The sequence below is a fragment of the Vipera berus genome (genome assembly GCF_964194415.1).
Source record: "Vipera berus genome assembly, chromosome: 6".
NCBI classification, from domain to species: Eukaryota; Metazoa; Chordata; class Lepidosauria; order Squamata; family Viperidae; genus Vipera; species Vipera berus.
In genome coordinates, this window is record NC_138208.1 from 10,624,720 (window position 1) to 10,642,806 (window position 18,087).

The 18,087-nt window shown below is 42.2% G+C and overlaps 1 protein-coding gene across 2 annotated transcripts in view; it reads left to right on the plus strand.

Annotated features, from left to right (window-relative positions):
* The window catches only part of ELAPOR2 (endosome-lysosome associated apoptosis and autophagy regulator family member 2), a 108,771-nt gene that overhangs the window by 78,962 nt on the left and 11,722 nt on the right, over positions 1 to 18,087 (plus strand). For both annotated transcript variants that reach the window (XM_081331542.1, XM_081331543.1), the window contains exons 12-18: positions 2,885 to 2,987; positions 4,585 to 4,722; positions 7,414 to 7,677; positions 9,858 to 10,031; positions 12,393 to 12,582; positions 15,033 to 15,129; positions 17,843 to 17,944. In XM_081331542.1, the coding sequence (XP_081187668.1) occupies positions 2,885 to 2,987; positions 4,585 to 4,722; positions 7,414 to 7,677; positions 9,858 to 10,031; positions 12,393 to 12,582; positions 15,033 to 15,129; positions 17,843 to 17,944 (1,068 nt within the window). The remainder of the gene's footprint in view (positions 1 to 2,884; positions 2,988 to 4,584; positions 4,723 to 7,413; positions 7,678 to 9,857; positions 10,032 to 12,392; positions 12,583 to 15,032; positions 15,130 to 17,842; positions 17,945 to 18,087) is intronic.

Below are 18,087 nucleotides of genomic sequence, written 5' to 3' on the forward strand. Positions count from 1 at the left end.
CAGCTGTATTCTCTCTCTCTCTCCCTCCCTCCCTCCCTCCCTCCCCCCCCCTCTCTCTCTCTCTCTCTCTCTCTCTCTCTCTCTCTCTCTCTATATATATATATATATATATATATATATATATATATATATATATATATATACCGTATATATATATACCGTATATATATATACCGTATATATATATACCGTATATATATATATATTTGTTTTCGTAGATTCTCGCGGGTGTCTGTATGTGTAGGTCTAGAGTCTCGGGTTTCTTCCCGCGTTCCTTTCATCTTCAGAAAGTTGTGGCGACGTTTCGACGGAATCCCATCCGTCATCATCAGGCCGGAGTATTCCTCCTGCTGCTTTCAGGAGCAATGCGTGGTCTGTCTGTTCCTTTCCTTCCAACTGCCGGTGGGGCTGTGTTCCGACTGGGTGGAGGCGTGGCTGCTTTCTGATTGGGTGGGGGTGTCCTCCGACTGGGTGGAGGCGTGGTTGTCTTCTGATTGAGTGGAGGCGTGGCTGTCTTCTGATTGGGTGGATGTGTGGTTGTCTTCCGATTGGTTGGAGGTGTGGCTGTCTTCTGATTGGGTGGGGTGTGTTCTGAATGGGTGGGGTTTTTTGTTGTGTCGTAATATCCTGAGTGTTGTGATTTGGTGTCTTGAGGAGTGGGCTGTGTAGTGGCCTCCAGAGCTTTGGCTTGGCTCCGAGTTCGAGGACCCGCCATGCATCTCTGGTATGGGTCAGTCAGGTTCGTGTGTGCGTTCTTCTGCTTGGGTGATAGCACTTTTGCTTGACTTGTTCTGTCTTCTGTGTGGGAGAGTTTTTGTTCTGGGTTAGAACTGGAAAACCAGGGCATATACCAAATCCCATGCGCCTCCTGTCCAGCAACATACATCGGACAGACTAACAGAAGAATAGAGGTACGTGTAGAAGAACATAAGAACTCAGTACAGAAGAAAGATCACACATCTTCACTAGTACAACACAAAAACACTACGGGACACAACATCAATTTTGAAGGTACAAAAACAATCGCCAAAATAGAACATCTCAATAGCAGAATAATCAGAGAAGCCATTGAAATAGAAAAACACCCAGACAGTATGAACAAGCGAGACGACACCTCCCGCCTACATGCCATTTGGAAACCAGCATTGATAGACAAACGAATTTCAGCAAACAAGGATTTAAAAAACCAACAAACAACCCCAAATGCCACCAGCCCCAGCAAGACTCATCCACACCCAGAACAAAAACTCTCTCTCTCTCTCTCTCTCTCTCTCTCTCTCTCTCTCTCTCTCTCTCTCTCTCTCTCTCTCTCTCTATATATATATATATATATATATATATATATATATATATATATATATATATATATATATATATATATATATATATATATATATATATATATATATAACAAATAAGTTTGAAATGGCTATATCAGCCTCCCTTTAATTCTTTGTTAGCAATCCAAACATTTATGCCATATATATATATATATATATATATATATATATATATATATATATGTGTGTGTGTGTGTGTGTGTGTGTGTGTGTGTGTGTATGTATGTGTGTGTGTGTGTGTATGTGTGTGTGTGTGTGTGTATGTGTATGTGTGTATGTGTATGTGTGTGTATATATATATATGTGTGTGTGTGTATATATATGTGAGAACGGAAGGGAAAAGTGTAGGAAAAAGGGGAAAAAAAGAAAGAAAAGACGTTGACAACCTACTCCCTTTGGTAGATGTAAAAAATATGTAAAAAAGATGTTGAGACTCTAGAAAGGGTACAGAGAAGAGCAACAAAGATGATTAGGGGACGGGAGGCTAAAACATATAAGGAACGGCTGCTGGAATTGGGTATGTCTAGTTTAATGAAGAGAAGGACGAGGGGGGACACGATAGCCGTGTTCCAGTCTTTCAGGGGTTGCCACAAAGAAGAGGGAGTCAAGCTATTCCCCAAAGCACCTGAAGGCAGGACAAGAAGCAACGGATGGAAACTAATCAAGGAGAGAAGCAACCTAGAACTAAGGAGAAACTTCCTGACAGTTAGAACAATTAACCAGTGGAACAACCTGCCTCTAGAAGCTGTGAATGCTCCAACACTGGAAGTTTTTAAGAAGAGACTGGACAGCCATTTGTCTAAAATGGTATAGGGTTTCCTGCCTGAGCAGGGGGTTGGACTAGATGACCTCCAAGGTCCCTTCCAACTTTACTATTATGATTATGATTATGAATAAGATGATAGCATGAAACCTCAACTTTATACTTTTACATAGTAATGTGAACTAGCCATTTCTACAACAACAAGCCTATCAAAGTTTTCATTCCCCCCCCCCTCCTACCTCAAGCATAAAGTCCAGAAGCGGTTTCCAAGTAGAAACAAAAGTAATTGTGTTTTTTTCCCCTTTAATAAGAAGCACAATTTCTGAAGCTGAACGTTGATAAAGAATAAATAACAAATAACATGCCTACATACATGCTGCATGTGACAATACACAGTAATTAACAGTTCATCGAAGGCACCAAACAGTCCCTGTAGCAAGGCTGTCCAACCTTGGCAACTTTAAGACTTTATGGGCTTCATCAGGATCTTTTGACATACATGAGTTCTACCTTAACTTTAGGAAGAGGTAATAAAAAATTCTTCCATCAGTTAAGTCAAAAGAAAAAATCAATAAAATGGAACAATAATAGCCTGCACGACGAGGCTGAAGATGCCCAACATTTTTTTCTTACGAGAAATCCGTTGTTGAGTTTTAGAACAGCGATGTTGTGAACAGCGAGATGGGTTTTCGTTTCTTTGAAATCAAATTGCAAGCTGTTTTTTGAAATGATATTGGCTTGGAGCATCTGGTAACTCCTTCACTTCTGCTCTGTTGAACAGGCCGCCCACGTCAGTCACGGGAGCGATGGGCTCAGAACTTGGACGGATCACTTTTGTGTTTGAGACCATCTGCTCGGCAGACTGTGTGCTCTACTTCATGGTGGTAAGTGAGGATCCACTGAGGTCATCTATGGGTGGCATTTCTCCAAGTCGTTCTTATTCCTGAGCAGGAAACTTCTGGGGTGGCAGAACTTCACCATTTCCGACCTCAGCCCTCAGTCCTAGATAAGCAACTATGACATCCGTTCTTAAAAGAGAACTCATTGCTGGTATTCAAATTTATTCGTGTAGAGTGGTTGAAGTGATACTGTGACTGAGCCCAGCCACCATCCTGCAAGCAGAAGTATATTCCCCATCAGAGCTTCTCATCCTTGCCATCTTCAACTCCCAGAATCCTCAGCGAGGAACCTTCTGGCTGGGAAATTCTGAAAGTTGAAGTCCTCCTATCTGCAATTTACCTGGGTTTGGTCTTCATTAATCTTAACAGGTGGGCAGTGAAGTCCAAGGAGAAAGTAGTCCATCAATTCTCCACCATGGATGACTTGGCTTGTTTTGTTGCATGGTGAAGTTTATATTTGTGATGTTCTTCGCTTCTGGAGTATCAGTGGTTCAATTTTTCTACTAATATGGCTGTCTTGAGCTACCTAGCTGCCATACCTCAGTTTTTCTAGTTTATAGAGAAAACATGTCAAGATTTAAATAACTTGAGGTGACTGAATAAGTAATAGAGTTAGCCGCTTCATGTGCCAATAAACTTGTTTCTCGTACCTTTCCAAAGGATAAAGTCTCGCAAGCAACCTAAATGCTTTTGTACAATATGCTTGGTGAGAATATCCTTATTAAGCTTGTGTGTGTGTGTGTGTGTGTGTGTGATTGAGTAAGCCTGTTTAATTACTTTCACCGTAACCCCACAAGGGTAATAAATGAGCCTTGGTGGAGCAGTGGGCTAATGCCTTCTTAAGTAACACCAGCTGCCTGCAATTAGTGCAGGTTTGAGTCCCACCAGGCTCAAGGTTGACTCAGCCTTCCATCCTTCCGAGGTAGGTAAAATGAGGACCCAGATTGTTGGGGGCAATAAGCTGACTTTGTAAAAAATGCCGCTTGGGGCCCCCCGAAAGCCCTAATAAGCAGGTATATACATAGAATGAAGGCTATTGCTAAGCACATTGATTTGTGCTTCTTAGATTGTAAGCCGCCCTGAGTCTTCGGAGAAGGGTGGGATATAAATGGGATTAAAAAAACAACCTGGTTAATTTAGTAAGTCAGTTAAGTATGTTCTATGAATGCAGACCATTATATCTATTATCTTACAGAGGAAAGCAGATGTAGGAGATGACCAGACTGAGATGGAGGGAGGGGTCAAGTGCATCATCAGTCTCGAATCCCTTCGTGCCCCTAAGCGATCTTAAGCCCAGGCTGCCTTGAGTTCTGTTAACTCTTATCTCCCGCTAATTTCCTTTGGCTGTTAGTAGTTCAGATTCTTGTAGAAAGCTTAAGCTTGCAATAAACCTTTATATTCATTTGAACTGCCTGGATTTCCTGATTTTCCTGCGATTGACAGAAGATTTGAGTAAAGGTTGCTTTTCCTTGGAACAGGCAAAGTCTTCCATTTGACTCGGTCCTGTCAACATTATCTAATAACCTCAATTCTGCTACCTAACATGTGTTTTCTTAATGTTTTTTTGTTGAATGCTTTTCAGGACATCAATAAGAAGAGCACAAACGTGGTGGAGTCATGGAGTGGAGCTAAGGGCAAGCAGTCGTACGCTCATATCATTTCCAAGAACGCTTCCTTTACCTTCACCTGGGCTTTCCAAAGAACCAATCAAGGCCAAGATGTAAGTCTTAACAATCATTTCAGTGAAATTGCTAAGTGGTGTGTGGATCGCAGTCATGTGACCATGGGAATGTTGCAATGGCTGGAACTTGGAGGACCAGTTGTAGGTACCAGTCATTTAGCACCGTTGTAGGTTCGAACAAACAATTGTTGAATAAGTGATTGTTAAGGGAGAACCACTTGTAATAGCATTACATAGGGGAATCTGCAAGGCATAGGGTTAAATGTTAAGATGGCAGCCATGGCGTTACAGTCAAAGTCTGTCCCCTCATTACTCACTTCGAATGCTCAGTCGCAGCTGTCACCATGCCGATCCTCTTCCCCGCGGTTACTCCTGGTGTTACTCTGCTACCTGCAAAAAGAATTGGTGGCTTGTTCAACGCAAACGATATAACCCTTCTTTCAGTTGCAATCTCCAGGTTTCTGCAGTCATTTCATTTTGCAAGACTTGTGTGGGATACAGTAACCTGCAGTTATATTGGCAATATCCCTTTTCCTCAGAAAATTTGATCTGCAAGCATTTTGACAGTTACAATCCAGGTAGCTGAAATCTTATTAGCTGCTACCTTGCCAAGCCGTGCGAGTTCCAGCCATCAGTTCACGGAGCTTCATTGCTCATAAATATATTGTACTTATTACATTTGAATATTCCCATTCACGCAACAATCAGTTGGCATAAGCTTTGCTGAAGGTTAAGCGATGCCAGCTGTATTTTAACATTTTGAAAATTGCTGCTGAAATCCGTTGTAATTTAAATAGACTTAAAGTGTAAGTGGGTAAAGAATAAATATGTAGGCTGAATGTCTCCTTAGACCAGACATGTCAAACACAAGGCCCGGGGGCCAGATCCGGCCCGCGAAGTGGTTTCATGTGGCCTGCGAAGCCATCCTGGAAACAGTGAGGGAACGGCTCCCACTGCCTTGGCCCTGGCCCAGAGACCCTCCTTCTGCCAGAGACCCTCAGATCTGTCCCACTCCTGCCCAGACCCTCATAGGCACCCTTGATGCGAACGATGTAGAGCTGGCCATGCCCACCCAGTAGGCCATACGCACTCTAGCCACGCCCACCCTGGCCATACCCACCTGGCCCCTTGAGGGCAACCGCAATGCTGGTGCGGCCCTCAATGAAATTGAGTTTGACACCCCTGCCTTAGACGCTCTTTCCCATTTCTTGTAGAATAATTCATCCTTTGTGCACATTCAAGATGTTTCAAAAATATGACTCCAAAACAAACTAGAAATCCTGAGCTACAGTTTTTTTTTTAAAATAAGGTTGGTTTTGATAAGCTTGGCAGATAGAAAGCCAAGTCTGGTTTGTCAAGGAGATAATCTAGAAAATCCAGGATTGTGTCCTAGGCCTGGAAAGCTGAAAAATGCTCTAGAAGAAGTATCATATCAAAAAAGTTTGACTTGAAGGCTTAAAGTAGTAAGAGCATCACATCCTACTGATGAGTGATTTTCCCCCCTGGTTTCTCCCAAGGATCCCATTTGTATCTAACCTTTATTAGACTTTGTTTTTTTAAAAAATGAAATGGAAAGCGAAGTGCCGCTTTGTAGAATCATCTTAATTCACCAGAATGTGTGGGGGCCCTATCCACTTTCTTATCTGCCTCGAAGGAGGACTCAACAGAGAATGGAAAAACCATTCACTGCTTTGGTTCTGATGTTTTATAGCTGCTCATTGGTCCAGCTCTTTTTGGACCAATAGATAAACAAGTCCCCACAATATGTTACTCACATTTCAAGCTGGCCTTTGGCCAAGAAAGGATTGCCTGCTTGTCTCGAGAAGATAAGATTGTTTTTCTTTCTTCAGAAATACAGTATTGCTAGGTTTGAGCGAGAAAGAACAGTCTGATGTTTCCCTTCAAAGCAGAAGTGGAAAATACTTGTCCCAAATGTCAGAGATCATCCAATTGCCCTGCATTAGAGAATGGAATGGAATTGATAAAGGGGGGGGGGGTCCTTAGTGCTGTCTGTTTGGTTGCTTTCTTGCATTCCCTTCTAGCACTGATGATGTTACCTGGTTGGGTAATGAAATGTCTGCAAGGAAACTGCCAAGCTCAGAGAGCACCAAGGACCCCACAGTCCTCCTCCTCTTCATCCTCCTCCTCCTCCTCCAAGAGCACCAAGGACCCATAGTTGTCCTCCTCCCTTTCTCCTTCTCCCCCACTCTGTAAACCCCACTCCCTTCTTAACACTGATGATGTTACCTAGTTGGGTCGTGAAATGTCTCAAGAAAACAGCCAAGCACAGGAGAGCACAAAGATTTCACAGCTCCTCCTCCTCCTCCTCCTCCTCCTCCTCCTCCTCTTCCTCCTCTTCCCCTCAGAGAGCACCAAGGACCGCATAGTTGTCCTCTTCCTCCCCCTTCTCCATTCTCCACACTGCAAACCCCACTCCCTTCTAACACGGATGATGTTACCTAGTTGGGTGATGAAACATCTGCAAGAAAACCACTGAACTCAGGGAGCACCCAGGACCCCACAGTGCAACCGTGAGCTACAAATATTACCCTTCCATTGGTAATTACTGAAGTAGGGGTGTTTGCAGACAGCTTTTTATTGACCGGAGTGCCGCATTTCCTAGATAATGATGATGGTGACGATGACAATAGGCAAGATAGGAAAGCAATGTATTTAATGGATCCTAGTGGTAGCCACTTTGTTCTTTTTTGGGGGGACTGTTTCTTTCAGAACAGGAAGCTGATCAATGACGTGGCCAAGATCTACTCGATCACTGTGAGCAATGCAGTTGACGGAGTGGCTTCCTCTTGCCGGGCCTGTGCGATTGGTCTAGAGCCGTCTGGCTCCTCCTGCATCCCATGCCCTGTTGGGCACTACATAGAGAAGGAAACCAACCAGTGCCAAGAGTGTCCTCCCAATACGTACCTCTCTATCCATCAAGCCTATGGAGAAGAAGCCTGTGTCCCTTGTGGGCCTGGGAGCCAAAGCACCAAGGTAAAGGGGGCCCATCAAAAACATTGGGCTTTGGAAATAAACATGACTACAAAGGATTAGGTCAGTGGCTTGTCTAGACCAGGATGTGTCCAATTCTTGTCCATCACAAAGTCTCCTTGTTGTTGTTTGTTGTTAGTTGCGAAGTCGTGTCCGACCCACCGCGACCCCATGGACAACGTTCCTCCAGGCCTTCCTGTCCTCTACCATCTTCTGGAGTCCATTTAAACTCACGCCTACTGCTTCAGTGACTCCATCCAGCCACCTCATTCTCTGTCGTCCCCTTCTTCTCTTGCCTTCAACCTTTCCCAGCATTAGGCTCTTCTCCAGTGAGTCCTTCCTTCTCCTTAGGGGGCCAAAGTATTTGAGTTTCAACTTCAGGATCTGGCCTTCTAAAGAGCAGTCAGGATTGATCTCCTCTACGACTGACCGGTTTGATCGCCTTGCAGTCCAAGGGACCCACAGGAGTCTTCTCCAGCACCATAGTTCAAAGGCCTCAATTCTTTGGTGTTCAGCCTTTCTTATGGTCCAACTTTCACAGCCATACATTGCAACTGGGAAGACCATGGCCTTGACTATACGCACTTTTGTTGACAGGGTGATGTCTCTGCTTTTTAGTGTGCTGTCTAGGTTTGCCATGGCTTTCTTCCCCAGGAGCAAGCATCTTTTAATTTCTTGGCTGCAGTCCCCTCCTTGAGCATTCTCTAAACATACTAGTTCCCTTGGTCGTTCCTCATACAATTTTAGTCTTTAGAACCTTATCCTCTTTGTTGCTTTTCTCTGCACTCTTTGTAGAATCCCAGCATCTTTTTGTGTATGTCGTGGTCATGAGAACCGGATGCAATATTCCAAGTGTGGCCTCCTTAATGCAACATAGAGTGGCACTTTGCATGGCCTTGATACTATCCCTAGGAATTTGTTGGCTTTTGGGGCAACTGTGGCAGACAGCTGAGTTAAGCAGTGGTAGATGATAGCAGGCAGATAAACCAATACACTTTTCCAGAGACTAGAGGTGAGCTACCATGTTTTTCTTTTCTTGTGAAAGCTTTACCTGGTCATGCCAGAAGCTTTCAAGAACTCATTCGTCCCTCTTAAATGATCAAAGGCCTGGAGACTAAAACCTATGAAGAACGGTTGCAGGAATTGGCTATGTCTAGTTTAATAATAAGGGGCACAGTGGCTCAGTGGGTTAGGACGCTGAGCTTGTTGATCAGAAGGTCGGAAGTTTGACAGGTTGAATCCCGAGTGCCGCGTAGCAGAGTGAGCGCCTGTTACTCGTCCCAGCTTCTGCCAACCTAGCAGTTCGAAAGCACGTAAAAATGCAAGTAGAAAAATAGGGACCACTACGGTGGGAAGGTAACAGTGTTCCGTGTGCCTTTGGCATCTAATCATGCCGGCCACATGACCACGGAGACGTCCTCGGACAAGTGCTGGCTCTTCATCTTTGAAACGGAGATGAGCACCGGCCCCTAGAGTTGGAAATGACTAGCACGCATGCGCGGGGGAATCTTTACCTTTACCTTTTAGTTTAATAATAATAATAATAAAAAGAAATAGGGGTGACATGATACCAGTATTCCAGTATCTAAGAGGCTACTAGAAAGAAGAGAGGGTCAATTTATTTTTAAAAGCACCAGAAGGCAGGGCAAGAAACAATGGATGGAAACTAATCAAGGAGAGAAGCAACCTGGAATTAAGGAGAAACTTCCTGACAGGACAATTAACCAGTGGAACAGCTTGCCTCCAGAAGTTTTGGGTGCTCCATCACTTGAGGTTTTTAAGAAGAGACTGGACAGCCACTTGTCTGAAATGGTATAGGGTTTCCTGCCTGAGCAGGGGGTGTGACTAGATGACCTCCAAGGTCCCTTCCAGCTGTATTCTGATTGATTGATTGTCTTACTGCAAAGGACATGGAGATGATAGTAGTCCCTTCTTTGGTCAACATCAAGATACAGAACTTTCAGATATTACTGCCTTTCCCAGTAAACCCAGCCTCAGCATGATGAATAAGAAGGAAGGGGATGCTGGAAGTTATAGCTTATGAATGTCTGGAAGATATTGGTAATCTCTTTTCTGATCTACTCCATTGTGATGATTATTTCTGTGGTTTGTTTCCTCCAAAGCTTAGTTTGCAACTTGATTTCCTGTATCTTCCTTACTTCTATTTTGTGTTCTTTTCTCAGGACCGTTCTGCCTGCTATAATGACTGCATGTTCTCCTATGTCAGGAACAATCAAAGTCTGATTTACGATTTTAGTCGTTTGAGCAGAGTGGGCTCATTAATGAACGGACCAAGCTTTACAGCAAGAGGCACAAAATTCTTCCATTTCTTCAATATCAGCCTGTGTGGATCCCAGGTAAGTGTCTATCCTTTCTAAGATCAGAGCTACTGTATCTCTTGCATGCCAAATACGAGGCAATTTTGTCTGATCAGACCTAGGAGGTGTGCCTTCTCTGTTGTGGTGTCTGCCCTTTGTAATGATCTCCCTTCTGTTAATTCAACAGGCCTGACCCTTTTAGCATTTAGGAAAAATGCTAAAAAAATGTTAAAATGTTAAAAAAATGTTTAAAAAACCCTAGTTTTCCCCTTGGCAGTTGAACCTGAATAACAGATAAGCCAGTTTTTGGGAAGGTGGGTTTGAAGGATGCCACCTGCATGCTGTCATTATGTTGATTTTGGTTTGTTTCCTACCATGCCATTCATTTAATACCCAATGCCTGGAATCACGGTCATGCAATTTGGGTGGCCCTATAAATCCAAGCAAACAGATACATAAATAAAATTTGTCATCTTATTGGTATTTGCAGCCGATTGGAGAGTGGAAATGATAAAAGGACTAATTGATTCTTGACCCTGTTAATAAGAGGTATGCTATCAGATCCAAGTAGATTTGGGATGCAAAAACCAGAAAATTACAGACAAATCTAATTCTCTGCTACCATATAGTGGTTCTTTCTTTCTTTCTTTCTTTCTTTCTTTCTTTCTTTCTTTCTTTCTTTCTTTCTTTCTTTCTTTCTTTCTTTCTTCCTTCCTTCCTTCCTTCCTTCCTTCCTTCCTTCCTTCCTTCCTTCCTTCCTCTCTTTCTTTCTTTCTCCCGATCAATTCATCTCACTGTCAATTCATTAAAGTAGCCACATCATTAATATAGCTATTAAAAAAGATGCTTCTTTGTTGTCTTGAACCCTGAGAAAAGAATGGCTACATTGTATGTAAAGAATAATATGTAGCCATTTTTAATTAGAGTTTTGAGATTGTCATTGCATAACAAAATCTTTGCAAATATTGTTGAGGATGTTGAAAATATGGTCCATTTTTTTGGCAGACATTCAGACTGAACAGGATCTGCTCTGATCCATAAGGGGGACATTCCATTCACAAAATGATTTCTTTTATTATCTGAGATCAATCATAAAACAGATCTACAAGTATTGTTTCCTGTTTTATTGGTCCCATTTGCACCATCCCATGGCAATATTGAAAATTTTATAGCTTTCTCCTGCTATTTTCATTCACTTTGTGACCGTTTATTGCACTAGATGGCACCCACTGCCTTCTGGTTATTTGGGAAAAAAAACTAATATGTCCAGAATCTATTAAGAAATAGTGCACAATATTTATATTCTCAGATGAGGTTTCTTGAGGGTTTGGCTACTTTCATTTATTTAAATTATTTTTTGATGCTCAATGATATTCTGAAAAGTGGCCTATCAGTGCCCACTGTAGGGGCTCTTGATGGAAAAATGGCATCAAACTAGTTAAGGGAGCAACAGCATCAAGTCACATTTAAAAAAAAAGTGAATATTGGTGCAAAATGTTCTTGGAGAAAAAGCTGGAACCATTCACCATTTTCAGTGCGAAAATCGAATGGGAGGAATATATCATAATACCACGTTCTGTTTTGATGCAGTTGTTGCAAAGTGGCAGGCCACGCCCACACATCTAAAAATTATACAAAACCTGGCACTATTTGTGCAATAGGAAGAATACATCCATTTATATGCAAGGCTCGCAAGGTTTATAACTAGCGTGCAGATACGCAATATGGATGTTCCATACTGAAGTACACCGAGCATTTTTCTGTTGCTATGTGTTAAAGTTGCTGTTTCTATTCTTTTCTCGTTCTTTTAAATCACTGTTAAGTGGCCGTATCATTATCTAAACGCCAAATTACACCTCATTGTGCTGTGCAAGAAAGCAACATGATTCCTAGCTTGCGTGCTTTTTCTTTCTTTCTTTCTTTCTTTCTTTCTTTCTTTCTTTCTTTCTTTCTTTCTTTCTTTCTTTCTTTCTTTCTTTCTTTCTTTCTTTCTTTCTTTCTTTCTTTCTTTCTTCCTTCCTTCCTTCCTTCCTTCCTTCCTTCCTTCCTTCCTTCCTTCCTTCCTTCCTTCTCTCTCTCTCTCTCTCTCTCTCTCTCTCTCTCTTTCTTTTCCTCCCTCCCTCCCTCCCTCCCTCTTCTTTTCTTTTCTCTCCCCCCTCCCATCTTTCTCGCTTTTTCATTATCTTTGAAAGAATCGCAATGACCCCTTCACAGCTGCACAGGTCCATTTTTGCGGATGGTTTCCTGAATTTGTCAGCAAGTTAGCATGAAATTGTAGAAGGATCTGACTCTGGTTTGACATATGTGAAGAAGTTTGCCATGGAAGCCACACCCACACATACACACCCACACACACACAGAAAGACAAATCCTTTTTCCCCCCCATTTTAACTTCCCCAGGGAGAAAAGAGAGCCATTTGTGCGGACAATATAACGGATATCACCCTAAAGGATATGGTGGCTGAGTCAGAAGATTATTCCAATGTGGTGAGGGCATTTGTCTGCCAATCGACCATCATCCCTCCGGACAGCAAAGGCTTCCGCCCTGCTTTGGCCCTTCAATCTAACAGCCTGGCTGACGTGTTCCTTGGTAATCTTTGGCTTGTTGTGATGCACGAATGAACAGTAATAAAGCAGCTGAGACGGAAGGAAGTATGATGTCATGGACCTCACCCAACAGAACTCTGATTTGTAGAAAGACGATGATTTGGGGACGGGTAATTTTTGCAAGTCGAAAGACATGTATCGGGGGATGTCTGTATCCTCTAGCAAGGAGGGTGTTGAGAGAGGAGAATATTTGTAGTTCAGGGTTTAATTATGGGGTCCTTGGTGCTGTCTGAGCTCGGTTGTTTTCTTGCAGATGTTTCATGTAGGTAACCTCATCAGTGCTAGAAGGGAGTGAGGGAGGAGGGAGAGGAGGAGGAGGAAGAGGAGGAGGAGGAGGAGGAGTGGGATCCTTGGTGCTCTCTGAGCTGGGTTGTTTTCTTGCAGATGTTTCATGACCCAACTAGGTAACATTACCAGTACTAGTAGGGAGTGAGGCTTCCTCTCATTTTAGAATAAAATATAAACTAGATTATAAAATGTCCACTAGAATATTAAATGAGAGCAAACCCTGCTTCCTACGAGCATTGATAATGTTACCTAGGTTGGTAATGAAACTTCTCCAAGAGAACAACCAAGCTCAGAGACTCCCAAGGACCCCTCAAGGTTAGTTCTGATAGACCCTGATCTCAGGACATCATCTTGGTGTCCTTGGTGTCCTTGGTGGAGCAGTGGGCTAATGCCTCCTTAAGTAACACCAGCTGCCTCCAATTAGTGCAGGTTCGCGTCCCACCAGGCTCAAGGTTGACTCAGCCTTCCATCCTTCCCAGGTAGGTAAAATGAGGACCCAGATTGTTGGGGGCAATTAAGCTGACTTCGTAATAATGCCGCTTGGGGTGTGTGTGAAAGCCCTAATAAGCAGGCATATACATAGAATGAAGGCTACTGCTAAGCTTGTAAGCCGCCCTGAGTCTTCGGAGAAGGGCGGGATATAAATGGAATTAAAATAAAAATAAATAAAAAATCTTTGACTAACATAGGAGCCATGGCATGGTGACAGATGTTTTCTGTCAGGACCAAGAGGGAGCAAAGTCTTTCTTGACTTTCATATCGGTACAGTGATCTTAGAAGGAGCTAAACTATCGAATTTCCTAATATTTGAAAGGGAGACTATTAAGAAATCCCAGAATGTAGGCTAAATTTCACTGCGGGAAATTTAGGAGGACAACGGTAGATCTTCTGCTTATTATTGCCAAGAAAATTACTTGGCAATAGATGTCTATATAATCAGCAGGAATTGAGATTGATTTGTGGTCTTTAGCTCAATCCTTCCATTCCATTTTTCCCTCAAAAGAATACAGCAATAGTTATAAATAGATACAGAAAATAAATATATATTTGAGAGTAAGTGGATTGCATTTCTTGGATCTGGAAGCCTTTCTCAGATTCTCACTCTAGGGTCAAATCCTGCTTCCCCATTCCTCATGGCCCCCACAGTAGATCCAAGAGATACTACTGAGATTTAATATTACCTGCAGAGTAGACTTCCAGGTTGGAGCTTCAAGTTCTTGAGATGTTCTTCAAGCTCTTGAGATGTACCTTAAGTTTGGAGATACTCCAAGATAACATGCTGGATAGCAGTTTTGGTAATAGTATCTTTTGGAAAATGAGAATAATAATAATAATAATAATAATAATAATAATAATAATAATAATAATAATAATAATAATAATAATAATAATAATAATAATAATAATAATTATTATTATTATTATTATTATTATTATTTTATTTATATACCGCCCTTCTCCCGAAGAGTATCCTGTTACTGATTTATATATATATATATTTATATATATACACACACACACAGGATTATCTAGAAATAATATCTCTGTTTGACCGACCAACCGATTTTAATGGCTTACTGTGTGAAAAACCATTCTTTTAAGGTTTAGGGGTGATTTTTTTTTTAGTTTTCTGTACTGAATTGCTAACAAATTAGACTCCAAATTACTTTTGTAAGAAAGCTTACTTTATTCCTATGCCTCCATGGCTCAAGGGGGTATCATTACAGATTTGTGCAGAGAAGCTTCAGCACTTATAAGCGTCTCCCTTTTTCTGAGTCAAAAATCTACTACTTCACAAAAATATCGCTCAAAGCCTTAACTGAGTTGAATTTCCTTCTTGGTGATTATATTCATGTCCTCTTCTTGGCAAGAATATGCAAGTAGTTTGTTTCCACTTTTTTCTGGGATGTTTTTCAATTTCCTGGCTAGTCTAAATGTGTGCGTACATTTAATTCTTCCACACAGTCTTGGGTTTGGTTTTTTTATAAGAAACCAGAAAATATATCAGTTTGGCCTTAGACCAATTGCATTGTAACCAATCAAATCTGCCTGATCACTTTATTTTTTATTTTTTTTGGAATATATAGTTTTCCTCCCAACCACCTATAGATTCTTTCAGAAACGATTTTCTTTTCTTCTTTGCAGGAGCAACTGTTGAAACTACACTAGGAAATATTAATATTAAGCCAGAAATCTTTGAGCAATCTGAAACAAAGCTACCCGATGTTCATTTCTATTACAAGTAAGTAGGAGAAGAAATTGCTCGATGCTTCGCACTCCTTTGGTATCTGCAGAAGGAAAGTAAAAATTCAAGAGGAGCTTACGTTGTCATCGAGGACCAAATTCAATAGTCAGGAGACACCATAATTTATTTTGTTTGTGGATGTTATAACACTCCTCTAATATCATGCTTCCTTTTTCCCCCCTCTTGCTACATTTTTTTTAATCCCATTTATATCCCGCCCTTCTCCGAAGACTCAGAGCGGCTTACAATCTAAAGCACAAATCAATGTGCTTAGCAGTAGCCTTCATTCTATGGATATGCCTGTAGGATTCAGTTTTATTTTATTTATTTATTTTTTATTTTTATTCCATTTATATCCCGCCCTTCTCCGAAGACTCAGGGCGGCTTACAAGCTTAGCAGTAGCCTTCATTCTATGTATATGCCTGCTTATTAGGGCTTTCACACACCCCCCCAAGCGGCATTACTACAAAGTCAGCTTAATTGCCCCCAACAATCTGGGTCCTCATTTTACCTACCTCGGAAGGATGGAAGGCTGAGTCAACCTTGAGCCTGGTGGGACTCGAACCTGCACTAATTGCAGGCAGTTGTTCTTCCTGGTCAACCAATTTTATTCTTGCTCTTCCCGTGGCTACTTTCTGATTGGGGAAATGAAGTCTCTCATGGCACAATTGGAAGATATTCTGCTCCTTACCCTGCTCCTGGGACTTAATAAAGGAGAATATTTGTAGCTCAGGGTTGAACTGTGGCCTCCTTGGTGCTCTCTGTGCTTGGTTATTTTCTTGCAGATGTTTCCTGACCCAACTAGGTAACCTCATCAGTGCTAGAAAGGGAGGAGTTTGTGGAGTAGAGGAGGAAGTGGAGGAGGAAGACTGTGGGTCCTTGACGCTCTCTGAACTTGTGGTTTTCTTGCAAGTGTTTCATGAACCAACTAGGTGACATTATGCACCACTAATGGGGTTACCCAGTTTAGGTAATGAAACATCTGCCAGAAAACAGCCAGGCTCAGAGAGCACCAAGGACCCTTCATTCTGGAAGTCAACAAGCCAGATTCTCTTCATGACCGTGTGATTCCCTTAACTACTGCCTCGCTTAGCAATGGGAATTCCGGTTTAAATTTTGGCCCTAAGTCGAAGTCTCCCTGCAGTGGACAAACAGGAGAATATTAGACTGGGGGAATCAACTTTCTCCCATCGTCCCACTCCCAAGTTTACAGAAATATTTATTATTAAATATGTATTCATCTGTGTTGCTGAGTCTCAAATAATGTGGAAGTTAGGCAGGGTTAGATCTGATTAGGCCCCTTAATGGGAATGTAGCCTGGACTGGGATATATAAATAAAAGGTAAAGGTTCCCCCGCACATGCGTGCTAGTCGTTTCCAACTCTAGGGGCCGGTGCTCATCTCCGTTTCAAAGCTGAAGAGCCAGCGTTTGTCCGAGGACGTCTCCGTGGTCATGTGGCCGGCACGACTAGACACCAAAGGCGCACAGAACGCTGTTCCCTTCCCACCGTAGTGGTCCCTATTTTTCTACTTGCATTTTTGCGTGCTTTCGAACTGCTAGGTTGGCAGAAGCTGGGACGAGTAACAGGCACTCACTCTGTCACGCGGCACTCGGGATTCGACCCGCCAAACTGCCGACCTTCTGATCGACAAGCTCAGCGTCCTAACCCACTGAGCCACCGCATCCCTATATATATATATATATATATATATATATATATATATATATATATATATATATATATATATATATATATATATATATATAAAGGTAAAGGTTCCCCCGCACATGCGTGCTAGTCGTTTCCGACTCTAGGGGCCGGTGCTCATCTCCGTTTCAAAGCCGAAGAGCCAGCGCTTGTCCGAGGACGTCTCCGTGGTCATGTGGCCGGCATGACTAGACGCCACGGAACGCTGTTACCTTCCCACCGGAGTGGTCCCTATTTTTCTACTTGCATTTTTACGTGCTTTCGAACTGCTAGGTGGGCAGAAGCTGGGACGAGTAACAGGCGCTCACTCTGTTACGCGGCACTCGGGATTCGACCCGCCAAACTGCCGACCTTCTGATCAACAGGCTCAGCGTCCTAACCCACTGCCGACCTTCTGATCAACAGGCTCAGCGTCCTAACCCACTGAGCCACCGCGTCCCTTATATATATATATATATATATATATATATATATATATATATATATATATATACACATACATACATACACACATACATACATACATACACACATACATACATACACACACACACACACACACACACACATTAATCTGAAAGAATGCAATGGCATAAAATCCCCATACTACTAGTACTAATCATTATCATAGTCATAGTCACAGTCACAATCACAATCAAAACCATCACAATCATAATCATAGTCATAATCTGAAAAAATGTAATGGCAATATATCTCCATACTGTTGCCATTGAAATAGCTTGGATGTATTCATGAAGTCACCAGGGTAGAGCTTGACTCAAGATTATCTTTATTTTATTGCCAAGTCTTGGAGCTGCTAATAAATATTATAAAAACTGGCAGCTTAATTTGCAGCTGAGACAAGAATGGGAGAAGACTCCACCCCTCCGAAAAAATTAATGAAGCTATGAAAACACCTGGTTTTTCAGTGCAGGAGGCAGAGAGCTCTGCATCTCTCTAAATAACATCTGGATTTTTTTCCCTTCTCATTTCTGTCCAGGTCTTCAGGAGTTTCAGCCACTTGTGAAAATGGGCGTGTGTCTGTTGTGACAATGAGGTGCAACCCCACGAAACTTGGCCAGGGAGACATTTCAGTTCCCAGGTGTGTGTTAACGATGAGAAATTCAAGCAGAGGCCTCTCAAAGAGATCTCCGTCTTTCTGAATAATTTAATATGTTTCAGATTCTTGTGCAATTCTTTCGGAACGTTATTGGAAGAACCACCTTAACGTTCGCTTTCACCTTC